At 29.2% G+C, this 20,780-nt stretch overlaps 2 protein-coding genes across 2 annotated transcripts; one reads left to right on the forward strand and one right to left on the reverse strand.

Annotated features, from left to right (window-relative positions):
- Positions 1 to 5,937: 5,937 nt before the first annotated feature.
- On the forward strand, positions 5,938 to 7,050 carry LOC112521710. The gene has a single exon (XM_025130705.1). It carries the CDS (start codon positions 5,938 to 5,940, stop codon positions 7,048 to 7,050), a length of 1,113 nt encoding a protein of 370 aa, XP_024986473.1.
- Positions 7,051 to 18,404: 11,354 nt separating this feature from the next.
- On the reverse strand, positions 18,405 to 19,718 carry LOC112522306 (deSI-like protein At4g17486). Its single transcript, XM_025131437.1, has 3 exons — positions 19,589 to 19,718; positions 18,598 to 18,885; positions 18,405 to 18,493 (listed from the first exon to the last, which is right to left on the reverse strand). Exons 1-3 carry the CDS (start codon positions 19,716 to 19,718, stop codon positions 18,405 to 18,407), a joined length of 507 nt encoding a protein of 168 aa, XP_024987205.1.
- Between the last annotated feature and the right edge of the window lie 1,062 nt (positions 19,719 to 20,780).

Here is a 20,780-nt window from a genome sequence, read left to right on the forward strand (position 1 = left end):
GCTTTGACTAACCCGCCCGCTATACCACAAAGCGGTAGCCGCACGGTTTTCTCCTGGCGTGGGCATGAACCGAAGTTCGTATCCCACCCAAAACGCGTCCAACTAGAGAAGGTATCCACACCCTTATAAGGAGTGCTTCGTTCTCCTTCCCAACCGATGTGGGACGAGTGACACACCCGCATCACGGCTGTTACAATTTGCTTACTAGGTAAGATTTTAGTCAACAAAAACGGCTTTCTATGCAACAATCTGGCCAGTAAGAACTGACCGTGGTAAGAGTCATTGTTCTCACTTACCGGGTAAGACTCTCGGTCTTTAACTCGCTCTTAACCGGGTAAAATTCGTGGTCATCGTCATATTCATCCGGTTAACTTGGTAAACGCTTACCCGAGTAAGCATTTGGTAAATGACCCCTAAGTCTCATACACACTGCTTAGAGATACAACATATATTCCGGGATATTAGTGGCAAAGCCGACAATTTTACAGAGGAAAAGTCACAATTTACAAATTAATTAGAAAAAGTAGTTTGAGAGGAAAAAAAATAATTTTAATTATGGTTTTACATTGATTATTTAATACAACTTGTTAAAGTTGGATGGACGACACACTCCTTGCCCCTTCTTCACTATGTCATCGCAAGTTACCCAAATGAGAACGACACTACCTACCTTGCAAGAAATCCAATAATGCAATTTCTCATGCATCATAAACTCGGTATTATATGCATGGCTCAAAACAAGATTGTTTCGTATGTTAAGTTGGGGATACGATTACGTGTTTCTGTTTCACTTAAATGATATGTCCAAATCAAATGATTTGTTATATATTGCAAACGTGTTCAAATTATTAATTCCATTCCAAGTATATGCAATTTACGTGTACGCTTTGGATAAGACCTCCCGACATGTTTGGTGCATTGGTCATACAATGATCAATGGTAAGATTTCTCATATCTTCTCATTAATCTTTAATACATGCAATTGGACGACAAATGCGCGACATGGAAATTCCTAAATAAGTTCAAATCGTATGGACTACAATTCTTTATCGTAAAATATTTATATCATTTAAATATTTAAACGATATAAAATCACGAACTAATTAATATTATAAATAAAATTAAAGAAAACTTGTGCAGGCATAAATGAAATTAAATTATTTTGTAATCGAGTGGTGTTTTCTTTCTTTGTAAATTTCTATCGTGATTGAATAATTCATAGTTTGACTTGGAGTCAACTTTCAAATTTAAAATGGACGTTTGAAAACCACAAAGTTGGTATTTGAAAGTACATGTAAAATAAAGTAAAACGTGACACAGATTGTTACTTTTAATTGAGACGTCATGCTTGGATGAAAGGAGTCACGGGACATTCAGTATTATTAGGCCCGATTCTGGCCATGTGCAGTCCGTGCAACTACACAAGGCATCATACGCCAAAGGGCCATTAATTTTACATGTTATTAACTTGATTTAATCATCTGGGCTATAAATAACAAGCCCCAAGCAGTCTAATGCTTCAACTAAGCGACTAATCTAATTGAAGAAATGCAGTGTGAATACGCTCTTCAAACAAATGAAGAACCAAACTGGTTCCTATTGTTCCTCATCCCTTCTCGTTTGATTGTTTTGATGCATTCAGTATGGGGATGAGCCGGGCATTGTTTGGCTAACATAGGCTAACTTATTTTTTTAGTATATGTTTGGATGAACATAAACTAACTTATTGATAGGCTGGTTGGAGTAACTTATTAGGAGTTTATTGTTAGTTTTTCCAATTATAACTCTGATTAGTATTAATTGTTATATGTTATTAATAAATATTAATTATAAATTAATAATAGTTTTAATTTATTAATTAATTACTAATTAATGTTAATTTTAATTTTAATTATTAATTAATATCAATTTCAAATTATTAATTGATTTTATTGTAAATTACTCATTAGTATTAATTATTGATTATTTGGAATTATTATTAATTTTATCAAATATTTTTATATATCAGTGTCATTATTCAATATATTTATAATTTAATTGTCAGAAAACAAATATAATATTTCTAAAAGTGTTTTTGTAAATTACATAGAAATTATATGTTTCTTTATAATAAGGCTTTGATATAAACTTTAATAAAATATTTAATTTAATTATTATTTTTTAAAACTTATCAATCATCTATATATGATTGATCAACATTGTTATTATTAATATTATATGTAATTGTTATTTGAAATCGTCATTTAATGTAGATTTTTTCTAAATTTATATTTTATTATACAAATCCATTTTTTTCAACGTTATATATAAAATAATAATAAATTAGATGAAAATTTATTAATTAACATATTATATTATTAGTGAATTGTTTTAAATATATTATGAAATATAAAATTTTATTAAAATTTAAACAATGTCTTTTTTGTTCATTTTATATTTTTCAACTAGTTTATCAGTTAGTTTTTACCAAACGTATTTACTTCTTCAACTACCAGGTAACTTATCAGCTAGTTTTTCAAGCATAGCCTAGGTCCCAAACCCTTTAGAAAACAATTCCTTTCGTTTGATTAAAAAATTTGGCATGAGGCCTTTTTTTAGCATCCTGCACAGAGCATTAAGACGCTAGGACCGACCCTGAATACTCTCGACCTACTTCTATCGCTAAAAATTCTCGTAGTTGGAACTATCGCATTCACAAGGCTTCGTTTTTCTTTTTTTTTTTTTCTAAATATTATTTTCTGAACTTTTGTGTTTTTTATAATTTTAACTTTAGATTTTATATTTTTACAAACTTAGTTAAACTCATCAGTCAAATTTTCTTGTATTCACAAATGTCACGGACTTATGGTTAAAACAAAGTTATAAAACTCTTCCAATTTTATTTTGAATATCTGTTTACAAACTTTTTATATAAAACTGGTTAATTTATATGAATATAAAAATTCAATAACACTATATTATTGAACAATAAACAGAAAACATATATGTACATATAAAAAAATTATATATATATGACATACAAATTTGTTGTCTTATATCAAGTTTTGAAAAACGTAGCGACCTCGGTTCCACTACCATTTGATGTTGCTTACTACCAAATAGACATCTAACCTTGCTTTTCTACATTATTAGTAACAGCTGGAGACTTACCCGAAGAAAAAGGAGACCTAGAACCGAAAAACAATAAATTTAATGTTGCTATGTATCCAATATTTTGGTATCAGGTTCTTAATTTTTCTGAATTTCATTTGCGTTTAACTTTTGATTTTTATTTAATTAAAAAATTTATTGTTTATAGACCTCAATTTAGGGTTTGAATCTTAGATTCCTGTTTTATATGGTTTCACATTTGTTTTGATTTATGGATGATTCTGTCAATCTGTTTCGGATTTCGACAATGCCTAATGATGAACAGATGGTGGTGGTGGCTGGCATCATCATTTACTATGATCGTCCTTTATTGTTACATCCATGAGAAAAATGATATAAAAAAAGTATGTTCGTGGTTGTGTCAATGGTGAGAAAAAGAAGATGATGATGTGATAAATTGTCTAAAAAAATGCAATGTTATTAATATCTTGCAATCATCATTCCCTTCATTAAGCTATGCATCATTAATCAATAATGAAACAAGCATTTTATGTCTACGTATTACTCAAAAAACAAGCACATAAAACCCTTTGTTTTGATTTGACAAAGTTCATAATCTTTGTAGTATTTGTTTTGATTAAAATATCCCAAATTTTTAATATCAACATATTAAACAAACTTTGAATTTTGTGATGAGAAAAGTCTGAAAAAAACCAATGAAATTTAGTGTTTGAAATGATTAGGTAATTGAACAATTTTTTGGAACAAATAAGTCCTTAGACATTCCAAAACTTGTTAAATAACTCTTTAAATTTTCTAAAACATGTTAGATACATTCCCATGACCTGTAAAACTGGTTAATGTAGTAAAATAATAAAAAAAGTCGCAAAAAAAGCCAATGGACTTTCGTATTTTAAACAATTAAGTTTCTAAATATTTTCTGAACCAAAAAAATACTTACATCTATCAAATTAAACAAATATACTAAAAAAATACTTACATTTACATAAAGATACTTATATTTTAAAAAATTATTGATGAAATTTATTTTAATTAAAAATAAAAAATATTATGCCAGTGATTTTCTAAATTATAAAAAAATAAAAAAAGGATTTAAAAAGGGATTATTGATTAAATTTATTATAATTAAAATTAAAATATATTTTGTATGATTTCTCAAATTATTAATGAAATTTATTTGATTAAATTACTGACAGATTAACGATAAAATTTAACTAAATACATAATTAGTTAAAATTTGTTGTTAATCTGTCGGTGAAATGATATCATCGACAAGATTYAAGMACGATCTTTCACACTTATTAACATGTTACTGTATTAAAGCGTCTGATGATATCACTAACAAGATTCAAACACGATCTTTCACACTTATTAACATGTTACTATGTTAGAGGCGCATGATGATATCACCGACAAGATTCAAGCACCATTTTTCACACTTACTAACATGTTACTGTGTTAGAACGCTTGATGGTGGTCAAGTTTGTCATCAGTTAGATATAAGTAATCCATACACATATATATCAATGAACACTAGCGACAAATTTTAATAGATTATGTATTTAGTTAAATTTTATTGTTAATTTATCAGTAATTTAATCAAATTATTTTCTATTTTTTTATTTATAAAATCACCAACAAAATATATTTTATTTTTAATTAAAATAAATTTCATCAATAATTCTTTTTAAATATTTTTCTTTTTTTTTAATTTGAAAAATGACATACGAAATATATTTTATTTATAATTAAAATAAATTTTATCATTAATTTTTTTAATTCTTTTTTTATTTTAAAAAATCATTGACAGAATATATTTTATTTTTAATTAAAATAAATTTCACTCATAATATTTTTTAAATGTAAGTATTTTTTTTTTAAATATAAGTATTTTTTTGGTATATTTGTATCATTTTATAGATTTAAGTACTTTTTTTGGTTCAAAAAATATTTAGGGACTTAAGCGTTCAGAATATAAAAGTTTATTGACCCTTTTTCAGACTTTTTCCATTATTTGTATAGGTCATAAGGATGTATATAACATGTTTTAGAAAGTCTAATAAATTAGTTAACATGTTTTAAAATGTCCAAGGGCTTATTTATTTCAAAAAATTATACAAAGTTATTTTTAACGAATTAATGGTAGATATGAAATATAAATACATTGATTATAGTAAACTAGAAGGGTTCTCGCGCAATGCAACGAGATACATATTCATTTTAATGTTTCGTTTTATTTTTTGTCTCTATTAATATAATACAACTTATGTGGTTTTAAGAAAGATAATGTTTTTTACTTTTAAAATTAATCATTTAAAAGCTCTTTTTTGTATAATTTCTATAATTCAATTTTATTATAATTTAATTTAGGTTTAATAACGAGATAATTTATTTTAGACTTAACAATATGATTTTTATAAAGATAATGATTCTGTTAAAACTCAATGATTATCCTAATTATATTTTAGTTTTTATATTTAAAATAAGATGTTTATCTTATATTTAATTACGTCTATATGCAGTTAGTTATACGAATTTAAAAATAAAATTTTAATAATTTATACTTATGCACAATTTACTTATAATCTAAAATTTTAAATAATATAAATTAATAAATAATACTTTATACATAAAGAATGATTTTTAAATGTTTGGTTTTATAACATAGTATAGTATAAATAATAAAGGCAAATATATTTGACCAAAAAAGTCAAATTGACACACCGCTCCCTCTTGTCCCCACACACCGTTCTACCTTCTTCCCTTTATAAACCCATTCTTTTAAGCTACTCTTTCTTCCAATAACACAACTTCCCCTAAAACACCATGTCATCGGACCACCCTATCCTCCATCGCCGCCCCACCTGCAACCGCACCCACTCCCCATCGCAACCCCCGCCGCCTCCTCCGCCCCCGTCTTCTAAACCCAACGTCACCACCACCCTCTACCATACCCACATCGGTATCTTTGCTCTCACCTGGTCTCGCACCCTCTTTGGCCGATCCCTCCACCTCCACCTTCTCCCTTCCTCCGCCACAGACGACGATGACGATTCCATTTCCACCACTTCATCCAACCACGCCGCCCCCACTCCTTCTTTCCACCTCCAGATTAAACCCTTGATCTTCTGGAACAGACATGGCTCCAAGAAGATTCCAATCTCCGGCAACAAAACAGAGTTCATCCACATCTATTACGATCTGTCTCGGGCCAAATTCGGATCAGGTCCAGAACCCATATCTGGATTCTACATCGCCGCCACCGTCTCCGGTCAAATGTCACTCCTCGTCGGAGACTCCCCAAAACAAGCTTACTCCAAGGCCAAATCCACCCAATCCAATAAAAACCAAATCACCGTCCTCCGTCGCGAACACGTCTACGGCATAGCCAACAAGAAATACAACACCAAAGCCACTTTCCGGGGGAAAACCCGAGAGATAACCATTGACTGTACCCGAGTCGCCGGCGGTGACGATTCCAGATTGTATTTCTCCGTCGACAACAAAAGGGTCTTAGTAGTGAAGCATCTACAATGGAAATTCCGAGGTAACGAAAGAGTCGAAATCGACGGCGTTCATATTCAAATTTCGTGGGATGTTCACAACTGGCTGTTGGAAGAAGAAATCGATGACGGGTATGCATTGTTCATGTTCAGATTCGAGAAATCCGGGTTCGATTACCATGAAGACGACAAATACCTGGCCCGATTAAATGCATCCGGATCTAGTATTTCTGGAACGGGGTCAGGTTTCGGATTTGGATTGGAGATGAAGAAGATGAAGAAAGGAATGTTGAAGAGGGCAAAGAGTTCGTCGTCATCGTCAATGTCGTCGGCGTCTTCCGGGTGTGGATCGGTGATGGAATGGGAAAGTGTGGAGGAGAATGAACTGAAAGGACCTTCTGGGTTTTCTTTGCTAGTTTACGCCTGGAAGAGTTGAGATCCAAAACCAGAAAAGAAAGAATGATCCATTCCCAGATGGGTTTCTTGGGTATATTTTGGTGAATGTACAGTGAGAATTATTGGGAATTAATTTTTCTTGCAACAACCTTTTGGGGATTATTTTGACGGGTAATGTTATATCCACGTCTTTCGTATCAGAATCAGGTCAAATCATGTATTGAGAATGTAAAAAGTAAGTTTTCACGATGATGATGAAGATGTTTATGAGGAAGAAATTAGTAGATAAAAACGGCCTATTTTGATTTTTTTTTCCGTTAGTGAGATGAATACTTTGAGGAATTCATTCATTCAATCAATGTAACATAAATTACTTGCACCAATTTATTCAAATGTTTCTTTTTTTTATTTTGATGAATAATTATGCAAATCTTATGTTTTGTTTTTTAGTATTAGAATTTGATATCGGTGACAATAGAAAAGAAACTTGAACGTGAATTGAAATAAAAATGATAAGATAAAATGAATGCAAGTTGTATTATGTTTTATAGATGTCGTTACCACGTTTGCAAGTCATGATAGGATCGTTTTGTGCCCTATCATACACCACAAATAAAAGAAAAAGATTACACGGTCGGGTATTTGAGGCATGTAAAAGTGAGCAAAACACATTCGACAATTATATTGTCGTCCATTTGAACTCAATAACGAGTTTAATGTTGGAGAAGCAACTCATCGGCTCATCATAATACCATACTCAATACAAACATACACATGTTACAAGGTATTTTATATCTGCTAAACTTGAACATTTTTATTTTAATATATTTACAAGGCATTTGCCACACACGTTTATTCAGGGGTCCATTCAATGGATAACTCAAAATTTTGTGAGATTTGTGAAATCCAATCTCAAGTAGAAATCAAGTTCAAATTAGGAAATTAATAGTTCTGATAGTTTTGACTTAAAATTTCAAATTATGACATTTTAGGTATTTTAGAAATCTTTTTCTCTTCTCTCCCCTCCGACGTGAACATTCAACTATAATACCCACTATATACATGTTGTGATACATTAATTAAGATCATTTTCTCATATACCCATTAATACCTATAGATGTTCATTGTGATACCAACTGTATATACGTTGTGATACATTAAGATACACAACGTGATAAACTCTAAACAACGAAAACACGGAATGTGATACAAATAAAACAACGGAACGTCAAAAATACACATTGTATTACTAGTTTCAAAGATGCAAAGATAACACATTGTGGGAGTTATCTATTTCCTATTTATGGGAGTTGTATTTTTTTATTTATGAAAAGAATAAGTTAATTAAACGTACACTTGGTTATCTTTTTTTATTACTAAATTACTCTTTTATGTTTATTTAATAGATAACATAATCATCTCAAATGAGTAGCTCATATTGAATCTCACATTTACCATAGATTAGTGAGTTCTCATTTAATTGGGCTGTATATATGTAGGTGTGGTTTCAAATACAAACCATTATTTATGATTGAGATATATATGGACGATGATAAGGTTCATGCATTATGATCATTGTTTTAGATTGAGAAACAAAATAAAATTAGATGTTTATTAAAACAGATGTATGACTAAGATATGTATGTATATTTATGAAAAGAGGCGAATGATTGTATGATCTCAAACTCACCCATGAATCGCCATTGATACAGGAATTGATGAAGATCTCTTCTCACCTTAATTCTCCTTTTTATCGGAATCCAACCCTATATATATAGACTTGAAATCATGTGAGACCAAAGGTTTTTCGTGAGACCCGTAAGACCAATTCTCAACCCTTGAATTAAATCTACAATCTGAACATTCATAATCACAAAATTGCTACGAGACTTCTCAATAATCACAAAATTGTCACCGTGCAACTTTAAACCATTAGATCATTAGCTTATAAAGTTGATCAATAAACATAAATTGGTCTTACAAGTCTCACGAAAAACTTTTAATCTCATGTGAATCCAACCCTATATATATGAATAGAATTGTTTGGTTATGATGAGCAACATAGTATTCTTTTTCTTGCCAACCCGGCTTTTCCGCACCCAATTATCTACAGTTCATGGCATGTGATGAGAGGTCCTTGTTTTTGTAGGAGTAGGGACCTTTTTTATTTATTATTTATTATTTTTTACTTTTTTGTTATTATTGGTGAAGTAAACATAACCACTACATCTACATGGAATAATACTCTATCCTTTAATGATTTAATTCTATTACCTATTACTATCATAAATAAAATTTTATATTTTCACTAAATTACGTCACCAAAATCGTCATATGATAAAAAAAAAAAAGGGTTAATGTTTTAAAAAAATGATCTTGATCGTTTCTATATACACATTACACTTCAAAAAATGTCAACTATTGACTATGTTATACAACGACGGCTGATAGTATCTTTTATAATTTCTTTAATTATTGTTTACAAATAAATATTGAAAATATTAAGTTACGGTGTATATTTTTTATGTTGTGCTTATTAAAATTTAGATATATCATATATATGGTAAGTATTTAATGATTTCGTTAAATTATGTGTTAAGTATGATGTTTTGACTTTCTACAGATGATTAATTTAAAAAGAAAAAAAACCAGGTTGTTTAACAAATATTTGTAAGAAACATTAAATAAATTACAAAATATGTGTTTATGATAATATATATATATATATATGTAATAATAACATTTTAATGCTTCTTCAAGGAATTAAGTTTTGTAGACATTTTAATCTACTAGAAGGGTATTCGTGCAATGTAGCGAAATACATCTTGATTTTAATATTTTATTTTATTCTTTATTTCAATCGATGTTATAATATGGCCTTATGTGATTTTGAAAAAGTGATGATGTTTTTATTTTTGAATAAAATATAAATTTGAAGATATCATAAAAATTTGACAAAATTATATCGATATTAGTATCAAATTAACTATTTAAAATTTCTCAATTTTTGTGTAATTTTTTAATTCAAATTTCTTATGTATAATTTAATTTAAGTTCAATAATGATGTAATTTATATTTGGTTTACTAATATAATTTTCTTATAAAGATAATAGTTAATTATTTTGTTAGAACTCGATAATTATCCAAATTATATTTTAGATTTTTTTTATTTTAAAATAAGATGTTTATCATGTAATTGATTATGTTTATCTGCAGTTAGTTACACGAATTCAAACATGGAGTTTTAATAAGTTGTACTTAAGCATAATTTACTTGTAATATTAAATTTTAAGTAATATGTATTAATATACAATACTTTATCATAAAAAATGGTTTTTAAGATTATTTGTCAAATGCTTTATAATATAGTATAGATAAAGTTGATAATTTAAAAATGAATTAAAACATGAAAATCTTATGAATTAAGGCAACTTGTGGGATTCAAGATCTATGGATTTTATTTTAATCTGGTAACCATTTAATTAGGTTGACCAAATCTTGGATCCATCACTTTAATTTTTCGCTTAGTTTTTCTTTTAATATCCAAAACGTATAGATCGAAATGACTGAATCTTCACAACACAAAGCAATAGTTTAAGAGGTATTTAATTTAGACTAAAATGATATTCGTGCAATGCAGCGAGATAAATCTCGATTTTAATGTTTAGTTTTTATTCTTTGTCTCTATCGATGTAATACGATTTTATGTGGTTTTGAGAAAACGATAATGATTTTATTTTTGAATAAAATATAAATTTGAAGATAACATAAAATTTTGAAAAAAAATAGATCGATATTAGTATCAGATTAACTATTTAATAATTCTCGTTTTTTCGTGTAACTTCTTTAATTCAGTTTCTTATTATAATTTAATTTAAATTTAATAACAAAGCAATTTATTTTTGGTTTAATAATATAATTTTTTTTATAAAGATAGTAATTAAACATTATGTTAGAACTTAATGATTATCTTAATCTTATTTTAGATTTTTTATATTTATCTTGTATTTGATAATGTTTATCTGCAATTAGTTAAACGAATTTAAAAATGAAGATTTAATATGCATCAATAAATAATATTTCATACATAAAAAATAGTTTTTAAGAGTACTCCATATATAAAGTTAGTTTTTAAGAGTTATTGTCAAATGCTTTATAATATAGTATATATACTTCTCAGACTCAACCGATTATATAATAAAAAAAGATTTTAATTTTAATTTGTTTCAAGCAAATAAGACAATTTTAACTATAATTTATTTTTTCATTAGTATAAACAAATATTATGAAATATTTTGTAGGTTTGATGAATAAGTATTTTGATTATTTTATATGTGAAATTACTTGATATGTTTGTATTTATCATTAGCCTAATAAATTAAGTTTGTTATTTGTTATGAATTTAGTCGTTTATCTTTATTTATTATATAGTAAACCTCCATCTATATAATTTGTTTTGAATTCGATCTCGTTCTCTGATGTGCATCTATTGTCTCCATTGATTATGATGGTAAATGATATTTCTAGCATTTTTCTTTATTTTACCTTTTTGCAGCCTTTCAAGTATATAGAATTATACACACACATATAAAGTATTTTTCGATGGTTGTTTCTGTAATGATGGTGGTGGTCATGGACAGGTGGCGGTGAAGACCATGGAGGAGGTCGTCAATAAAGGAAGGGTGTGCCATGGAGACCGTCAAAGGGAGTTTGGTCACTGTTATTATGTATATAATTAAAATATAGTTAAAAATCATAAAACAAAGAAAAAGTGTAAAATGACTATTTTGTCCTGATATTTAACGGAAAAGATGGACGGTCGCTTACATAAAGGACTAATCCAGGATAAATTGCATAGATGGAAGTTTATTTTGTAATAAATGAAGATAAAAGACTAAATACATAACAAATGACAAATTAAAGGGACCGAATCCATAATTAACTTTAAATTTAAAGAACAAAAGGCACGATTAGTGAGGAGAACATTTTGGGATTCTCCTCTCGGTTGTGTAAGAGAGGGTTTAAAGATTTTGACCACGCCCTTCTTTGACCGCTTCCATTAAACATTTTGACCATCATTTTCTCTTATAGTCTTATACAATTATTCAAAATTTTCCCACCTGAATATTTAAAAAAACCTAAGAAACTATCAAACTTTATGAAAATATAACGTATTTTACTTTGATTTTTATTTTGATAACGTATTTTTAAAATACTTAAGATGTGAAAGTTCAAACATCTAAGTATTTAGGTAACCAGTGTAAGTATTAATTCGTTACCAATATTAATGTGATATCCAACTCAATATTATTTCGATGGTGATATGAATTTGTTTAAATCTAAATCAATTGTAAGTTTATTAGTTTTATTAGAACTTGTATATTATAATTATTTATGTGAAGTATATAATTTACAAATAATTATAACATAAACATTCTAATAAAATAAATAAATTTAAATTAAAATAATCCATTTCACTAGCCACATTAGCAAACAATATTCAGTTCGATGCCACATCATCAACATTGGTAACCAGTTAATGATTAAACCAGTTACTCAGGTACTTAAATGTTTGAAACTTCACATATTATGTACTAAAATGAAAGTTCTAAAAATATGTTACCAAAATAGGAATCATGGCAAAACGTGTTACTTTTTCATGGAATTTGCCATTTTAAATAATCAAGTTTATGCACTATTTTTTTTAAACGAAAAAAATAATTAAACTTTTTCATTTTAAATGATTAAGTGCTTGAATTATTTTTTAAATAAAAAAAATTATTAAACTTTCTTATTTTAAATGATTAAGTCTCTAAGCATTTTTTTTCAATAAAATAAACCATTGAACTTTTAAAATTGGTTACTTACACCATTTTAATCCAAAAAAACGACATGTAACCGACTAGAAATGTTTTAGAGTAAAACTACTTGTAACCCTCTAAAAATAAATCAAAAAAAGGGGAGATGAATGACAGAGACCAACAATGTGACAGTCGATATGAAAAACAAACAACGAATGGACGATGGGGAGTGGCTAGGAGGAGAGATATTGTTTGGTTTTGAGGGATTTAAAGGGCATAGGTTTTGGAAACTTTAAACTAATTTAGGTTGTTTTTTACATTAAGACTTTTCTAATCGGTTATATGTAGTATTTTTGTTAAAAGAATGTAGGTAATCAATTTTTAGAAGTTCGATGGTTTGTTTATTACAAAAAAAAAATGTTTGGATTTAATCATCTAATATAAGAAAGTTTACTGGTTTTTTCATTAAAAAAAATAGTTGAAGGACTTAATCATTTAAAATAAAAAAATTTAATGGTTTTTTCATTAAAAAAAATATTTCAGAAACAATCATTTAAGTTTTATGAAGTTTCCCCTTTTTTTAACCTAAACTCCTTTTCATTCTTAAAATGACCAAATTCATTATAAGACTTGAGATCATGTGAGACTAAGGGTTTTCCGTGAGACTAAGGGTTTTCCGTGAGACTCGTAAAACCAATTTTCAACCTTTGGATTAGATCTACAATCTAAACATTCATAATCACAAAATTGCCACGAGATTTCTCAATAATCACAAAATTGTCACTGTGCAACTTTAAACCATTAAATTTTTAGCTTATAAAGTTGATCAATAAACATAAATTGGTCTTACGGGTCTTATAGAAAACTCTTGGTCTCACGTAAACCCAACCCTTCATTATAATATATAACGATTTTTTTGAAAGGTAATTTTTTAAAGAAAAAGAAGAACTACAAAAAAGGCGTCGAAGGGGATATACAAGACATTAAAAAACATCTCAACGGCTATTAGAAACCCGACACAAAAGAGGACTAGGAAAAGATAAAAACCAACAGCAGACTAAAGCCAAAGCAGGAAGAAGAGGACTCAAGCGACTGTGATAAAAGGGTACAGAACCGAAACCGGAGAAACTTGATAAAGTGTACCTCGAAGAAATCCAATTGAAAGACTGGAATTGGATGTCACTTAGGAGATCAATGTTTGAGTCGACTCCTTTAAAGATCCGAAAATTTCTAATTCTTCAAAGAAAGTAAACGACAATCCAAATTACTGATTGCAAGTTGAAAGATGCCATTTAACGATTTAATTGCATATGATATACTCTTTTATAATACTGAATAATAAACAATCTTCTAAACCTCTGATATTTATAGATTAACCCATCTTTTCAACTATGTATGATGCATACACAAGACACTCCTGTCTTATTGCGACATGATAAGATTGATCACATACGTGTCATAGTACAACCTTTTGCCATTTCAATCGGGTTGTCTTTGTACATTTTCACTTTGATTTTGACCTTTGAAGAATTTTCGAAAGAGCCCTGTCGTTTTATCTGGATGTCTTTCTCAACTTTTAAATGGCGAATTATTTTTACAATAAGACATTTGTACCTTTCAAGCACAAAGAATGTATAATAAAAACGGTTTATGGATTATCGCTTTCAAAGAAGCCTTGGTAGGTCATTTATTGGAGATATTTCTCGATTTAAACATTAGTAAGAAGCCGACAACTAACGGTTAATCTCCATTTACTTGGAATATATTGTATGATCATTTTTACTCAGTTGTATATATATATATAATAATCTGGTGTTTACAATGTGTCTTTATGGAAAAAATTTATCAATCTCAATTTCATTTATAGATGCCTATTATGTACAAAAGAAATTTGTATGTTTTATATATATATATATATATATATATATATATATATATATACTAGTTGTGTACCCGCACAATGCGACGGGAGCCATGAATTTTAACGATTTTGAAGTTCCACTGGTTTTGTAAGATAAGATTTAATGATGATAATAGGTTACACTTGGTTTTTACATATTAATACAATTTGAATAAATAAGAGTTATGGTTCCAATTACTGACTATCGATGAAAAAAATTGTATGACAGTTTAATATCCAATATATTTAAAATCCAATATATTTAAACGACTCCATAAATGTATTCGATTTACACCAAGAGCAAAGAACCAAGAAACTTGAGTTTTAAGATAAACACTCAAAACCAATAAAGAAAACTACAAATTTGACAGATCATAAGCCATGAAAAAACAAAAAAAGATGGGTTTGAGAATGAAATTTCAACTGTTTACCCTCTTTCTTGTCCAGAAACTTAGATTAAGATTGAATTAATACATGTATATATATATATATATATATATATTTCAAAAAAAACCCAAGAACATATTAATTCAAAACATATTATACAGTACAATTTGGACAGCCTAACCCCAAAATATATAATATATATATAAATAAATAACTATAAAAATATAAATCGTAAATATTAAAAATATTTTTTTCACAGTATATATAATATATAATAATATAATTAAGTAAAAAACTATTCAGTATTGGACTCATTTCGAAGGTATTAACGAGACGATTATAATGGTGTAACTTCTTAAAATAAAAATGTATTTTTTAAACATGTTTTAATTGATATACGATTATGTATGCTAATTTGATAAAGCTTTAAAATGAAACATTTAAAAGTAAAGGACGTAACTAATTTGATAAAGCTTTAAAATGAAACATTTAAAATTAATTAATGGGAAAATTGTACCAAAATGGAACCAACTTGCACCTGATTCCTATTTTGGGGAACCAACTTTCAAAATCGTCATTTTGGGGAACCAACTTGCACCTGATTCCTATTTTGGGGAACCAACNCAACTTGCACCTGATTCCTATTTTGGGGAACCAACTTTCAAAATCGTCATTTTGAGGAACCAACTTGCACCTGATTCCTATTTTGGGGAACCAACATTCAAAATCGTCATTTTGGGGAACCAACTTGCACCTGATTCCTATTTTGGGGAACCAACTTGCAAAATCGTCATTGTAGGGAAGCAACTTGCACCTGATTCCTATTTTGGGGAACCAACTTGCAAAATAATTATAGAAAAATAACTAAAATTCATTTTTTTTCCAAAAATTAATGCAATAAAATCTATTTTTCATTTCACGTCTTTTTTTTAATTCAGATATCAAATTAAACATTAAAAAAATCCAAATTACCACAATAAATATTATTAAATTTATTAATGCAAAAAAATCAATTTAATAGAAAAAAATTAATTGATACGGATTGGATAGATATAAAAATCTTGAATGTGATATTTAATATTTATTGCATCAATTGATTTTTTCTATTAAATTGATTTTTTTTTGCATTAGTAAAAAACAATTTTTATTGTGCTAATTTGATTTTTTTTAAATGTTCAATTTGATACATGACTTAAAAAAACGAGATTTGAAATGAAAATTAGATTTTATTGCATTAGTTTTTGGAAAAAAAACGAATTTTAGTTATTTTTTTATAATTATTTTGCAAGTTGGTTCCCAAAATAGGAATCAGGTGCAAATTGGTTTCTCAAAATGACGATTTTGAAAGTTGGTTCCCCAAAATAGAAATCAGGTGCAAGGTGGTTCCCCAAAATGACGATTTTGAAAGTTGGTTCGCCAAAATAGGAATTAGGTGAAAGTTGGTTTCATTTATGTGCAATTTTCCCTTAATTAATTAATTATAGAGGTATAAAGTGTAAATTTAAAATTATAATTTAAAAAAAATTGGTTGTGAGAGAGTGAGTGTATGTGAGAAGATGGGGGGGTGAAAAAATGAAAAAATGAATATAAAGGGTATTTTGGTCATTTAGAATTTTAAGACTTTAAGATTTTTGCTAAATTTGTTTAATAAAATAATATATATATATATATATATATATATGCTTTCTATTTATATTCAATGAGATATTGCTATTAAAAAATTTACATTCATATTAGATAAAGAAAAATAATATATATGTATATATTAGTATTATATAACGAATTTGTTTTCACATATTCAAAATAAAACTCGTAAGGCTTTACAACATCATTTTAACAGTGAGTTCGTATATGTGTGAATCCATGAAATAACGTGTGATGTGTTCAGATAAATCTGTAAAAGTGTACATCTAATGTTACATGTGTACAAACACAAAAACTAAAAAATATTAAGTTTTAAAATAATTGATTTCTTTTGAAAACGTCTCTTGCAAAAAACACATGACATACACGCCATGACGTTAGCCATGCCTTACACGAACACTATAGATCTTATCATAATGATGGAAACACATGTATAATAGTGATGAGCGTCAAAAGGATGCTTCTTTTAAGAATATCATTTTTGCGCAGTATTTCTAGCGTTGTGAAAAACTTTTACAGGGTTTTTATGTATAAGATAAACAAGTCTGACAATAAACTTGATAAGTATTATAAATAATAGTATATCTAAATAGAGACAATGACAAGTTCCGTTGGGAACCTAGAATTGATTAAAAATTTAGGAACTACCCTCCAACACGACACATGACATATTCAGGATGAATATGAACGTATTATTTATCATGAATATGTTATTCATTATGAATATTCATCTTAAATAGAATCACATGTCACACTATGGACGGTTCCTAAATTTCTAATCAATTTTTTGGGTTCCTAACGAAACTTTCCTCAATCTAAATAAAAATAAATTATTAATAAAAATTGGAAAATAAAAACATGTGGCAAGTGATTACAGTTTGAAGTGAGATGGGCAACAGGATATTGGTGACACCCCCACACCAACTCCATCCAATACTTGCAAATCAAGTGGAACATCAACATGCCTTTTGGATTTTTGTGTTTATTTCTTTTCTAAATGTAAAACAAAGTGCATGCTTATTATTGTTTTTATTCTTTGTCTTGAAGGCATGCTATATATAATTCTGTATAGTTTTAATAGTTAGGGGTCGTTTACCAAACGCTTATCCGGGTAAGTACTTACCAAGTCACATTATCTTACCGGATGAATATGACAAGGACCAAGAATCTTACCCCATAAGAACGAAGACAAGGACCAGGAGTCTTACTCGGTAAGTGATGGTGACAACTCTTACCACGGTTAGCTCTTACCGGGCAAATTGTTGTATATGATGCCGTGTTGGTGGACTAAAATCTTACCCGGTAAGTATGTGATGGTGTTGAATTTTATCGTTAAACGCTTACCGAACAAGTGTTTGGTAAACGGCCCCTTAGTCTTGATCTGCTGTTAGGGCTATTATTTGATTTTCTGTAACGAGATTTAAAGGGGACTTACATATGCATATCTTGACAGCTCGATTACACCAAATTTACATAAATTTCATTTCTGTACAAATAAAGAATGATTCTGATCTTGGAGCATCAACTTAGGCCATTAAAACATGCTACAACTTCTACCACTTTTCAATCTTCATCGGTTATACGAAGTCCAAACTGAGGAACCGAAAAGGGGGGGGGGGGGGGAGGGGTTGGTGATGGGTGAGACCTGTTTCAATCAGCTTCTACTTTCTGTTATTTGTAGCCGTAACAACTGCTGGTCTAGGCGGTATTTCATTCCATCCATCCGGAAGAAGGCAAGAATAAAGACAATCTTCAAAACAGACAAAATTACGAAAATTTTACTTTCAAGATTAATGAAATTAGTAACCATCATGTAAGAATCTGTAAAGAAATGATGAAAACTGTGATTCTTACTGATACGTGCGAGTCGATTGATCCAACCAGGGATTGATTTCTTGATCATCTTTCGACACGCATCATTAGTGAAGTGATTGCAGTTCCTGTAAATAATGTTGTAACTGTTGCCAGGATACTCCTTTGCCAATTTCTTTATGAATTGTCGGCATTCTTCTTCGTTCATTTCTGTTCTACCTATCAAAATAGATTTCCTTACCGGTAAACCTTGGAACTGTTTTGGCTCCAGTTTCACTATCCCAGGTCTCGAGCTGTCGCTACCACCAAATGCGTACTCGACCCCATAAACTGTCCAAACTAACAAATCAATGATCTACCAGATACATTTCAGATCGAACAATCTACCAACAGTACATAAAACTTTCTGGGTGATCGATAGAAAGAACATGAAAATGCCCAAAAAACATGCTAGTATATATAACATTGATCGATCTTAGACAAATTTTGGAGATTAAATGCTAAAAAATACGAAGAACGGGTGTATGAAGGATATTGCATCATCAAATTGAACTATAGATACATTTCTGCAGGATCTCCTCTTAGAAAATACAAAAAGGATCACCACTTTCTGCAAAAATAAGTGAGATTAGATTCATAAAACCTGCCAAATCCAATGTTTTTTTCTTGCATTTATCTGTTTTCAATCCGTCCAAACTCATTTTCTTGCAAACTATGGGTGTTTTTTTGGCCTTTTCACAAGAACAATGGTTCAAAACCTCAATGGCTCTTTAACTGATCAATACATGTCAAAAGAAAGTCGACAGTTGACTTTTAGAGTGTCAAATTAGTTCACTTAAAGGTCAAAATTAACATTAATTAATTAGATTGTGAGGGGGCAAAAGATGATTAATATCAAACTATGTATGCACTGTTTGAAGATTATAGAATCAGAAACAACAACACCAACTTGAATTGAATTATCAAAATCAAACAACAAAAGGGATCAAGAATGCATCAAGAATATAAGAAATAGAAAAGGTAATGGTCAAACCTTGAAGGCCAGAGTGATAAAATCCAAAGCCGAACCAATATGCGTAACGATTGATAGGCATAAGATCATACACATTCACATAGACAGGAGTCCCTGTATTCTTTTTCTTGCGAATCATTCCACACAACATTTTTCAAGATTCCCAAACAAACCCCTTACGATTCGCATAAAACCCACCAATTTCTTTTTTCAAATTCTCCCCTTTTTCTCTTGTTCTAAATTCGATTGCTCGAATTTTCCAATAGGGTTTGTGGGGAAATTTTCAGAAGAGCTCCGAAACACACCCTTTTGAGTACGCATAACAACCCCACAAAAAACCCCCCTTTTCTGAGTTTCAAAATTCGTCGATTGAGTTTGATGTTGGGGTTTGTGGAAAATCAATTTCAAAAAGTTCCCAAACAAACCCTTTACAGTATGCATCATCCACCTTCATTATCTGTTTATTCTTTCCAAGGGAGGAAGCGGAATGTTTCAAGAGAATCGGAGGAACCTGAGGAGGCAAATGGGTTGTCATTTGCTATTTGCAAATTATTCACTTTTGGTCCCTCAATTTTAAGCTTTTAAAAAACTAGGCAACTCGTCTTAATAATAGTACAAAACCAACCAAATATTTCGCAAAAATAACAAAATAGTCCTTTGTAGGTTTTCAATCCAAAAACATATAAAAGGTGACTCTATTACTAACGACTCAAATAGTCTGTCGACGTTGCAAATGTGCAAATTTATTAACTTTTCTTTTGTTTCACATGAAAAATTAATTGAATCATAAAATATTATAAGCAGAAAAATCATAACCATTACCTAGAAGAAGCAAAAAACCAACTTCCAAATCCAAAGAGTTGAAAGATCTATCTCAACCTACTTTGCAGCTAAAATTACAAGTGAAACAAGCACAAGGCACACAAATATTTAAAATAGTAGTGTCAAACATTTTCTTCGGTGACCAATGGGTCTTTGGTCTAGCGGTATATGAGTCTTTTGCCTCCTAGGAGGTCAGGAGTTCAAATCTCACCAAAAGTGAGGTGGGTGTATGAGTTTATTTGTTCTATTTGCCGTATATAAATATTATATAGTTTAAAAAAACATTTTCTTCGGTGATTGATTTTTGTTATTGTTAATTTTCTTATTTGAAAAAATTCAAAAAATGAACATTTTATATTTGTTAAGAATATATAAAAGAACATGTTACTTG

This window comes from Cynara cardunculus (genome assembly GCF_001531365.2).
Source record: "Cynara cardunculus var. scolymus isolate 2C chromosome LG 11, CcrdV1, whole genome shotgun sequence".
Classification (NCBI taxonomy): domain Eukaryota; kingdom Viridiplantae; phylum Streptophyta; class Magnoliopsida; order Asterales; family Asteraceae; genus Cynara; species Cynara cardunculus.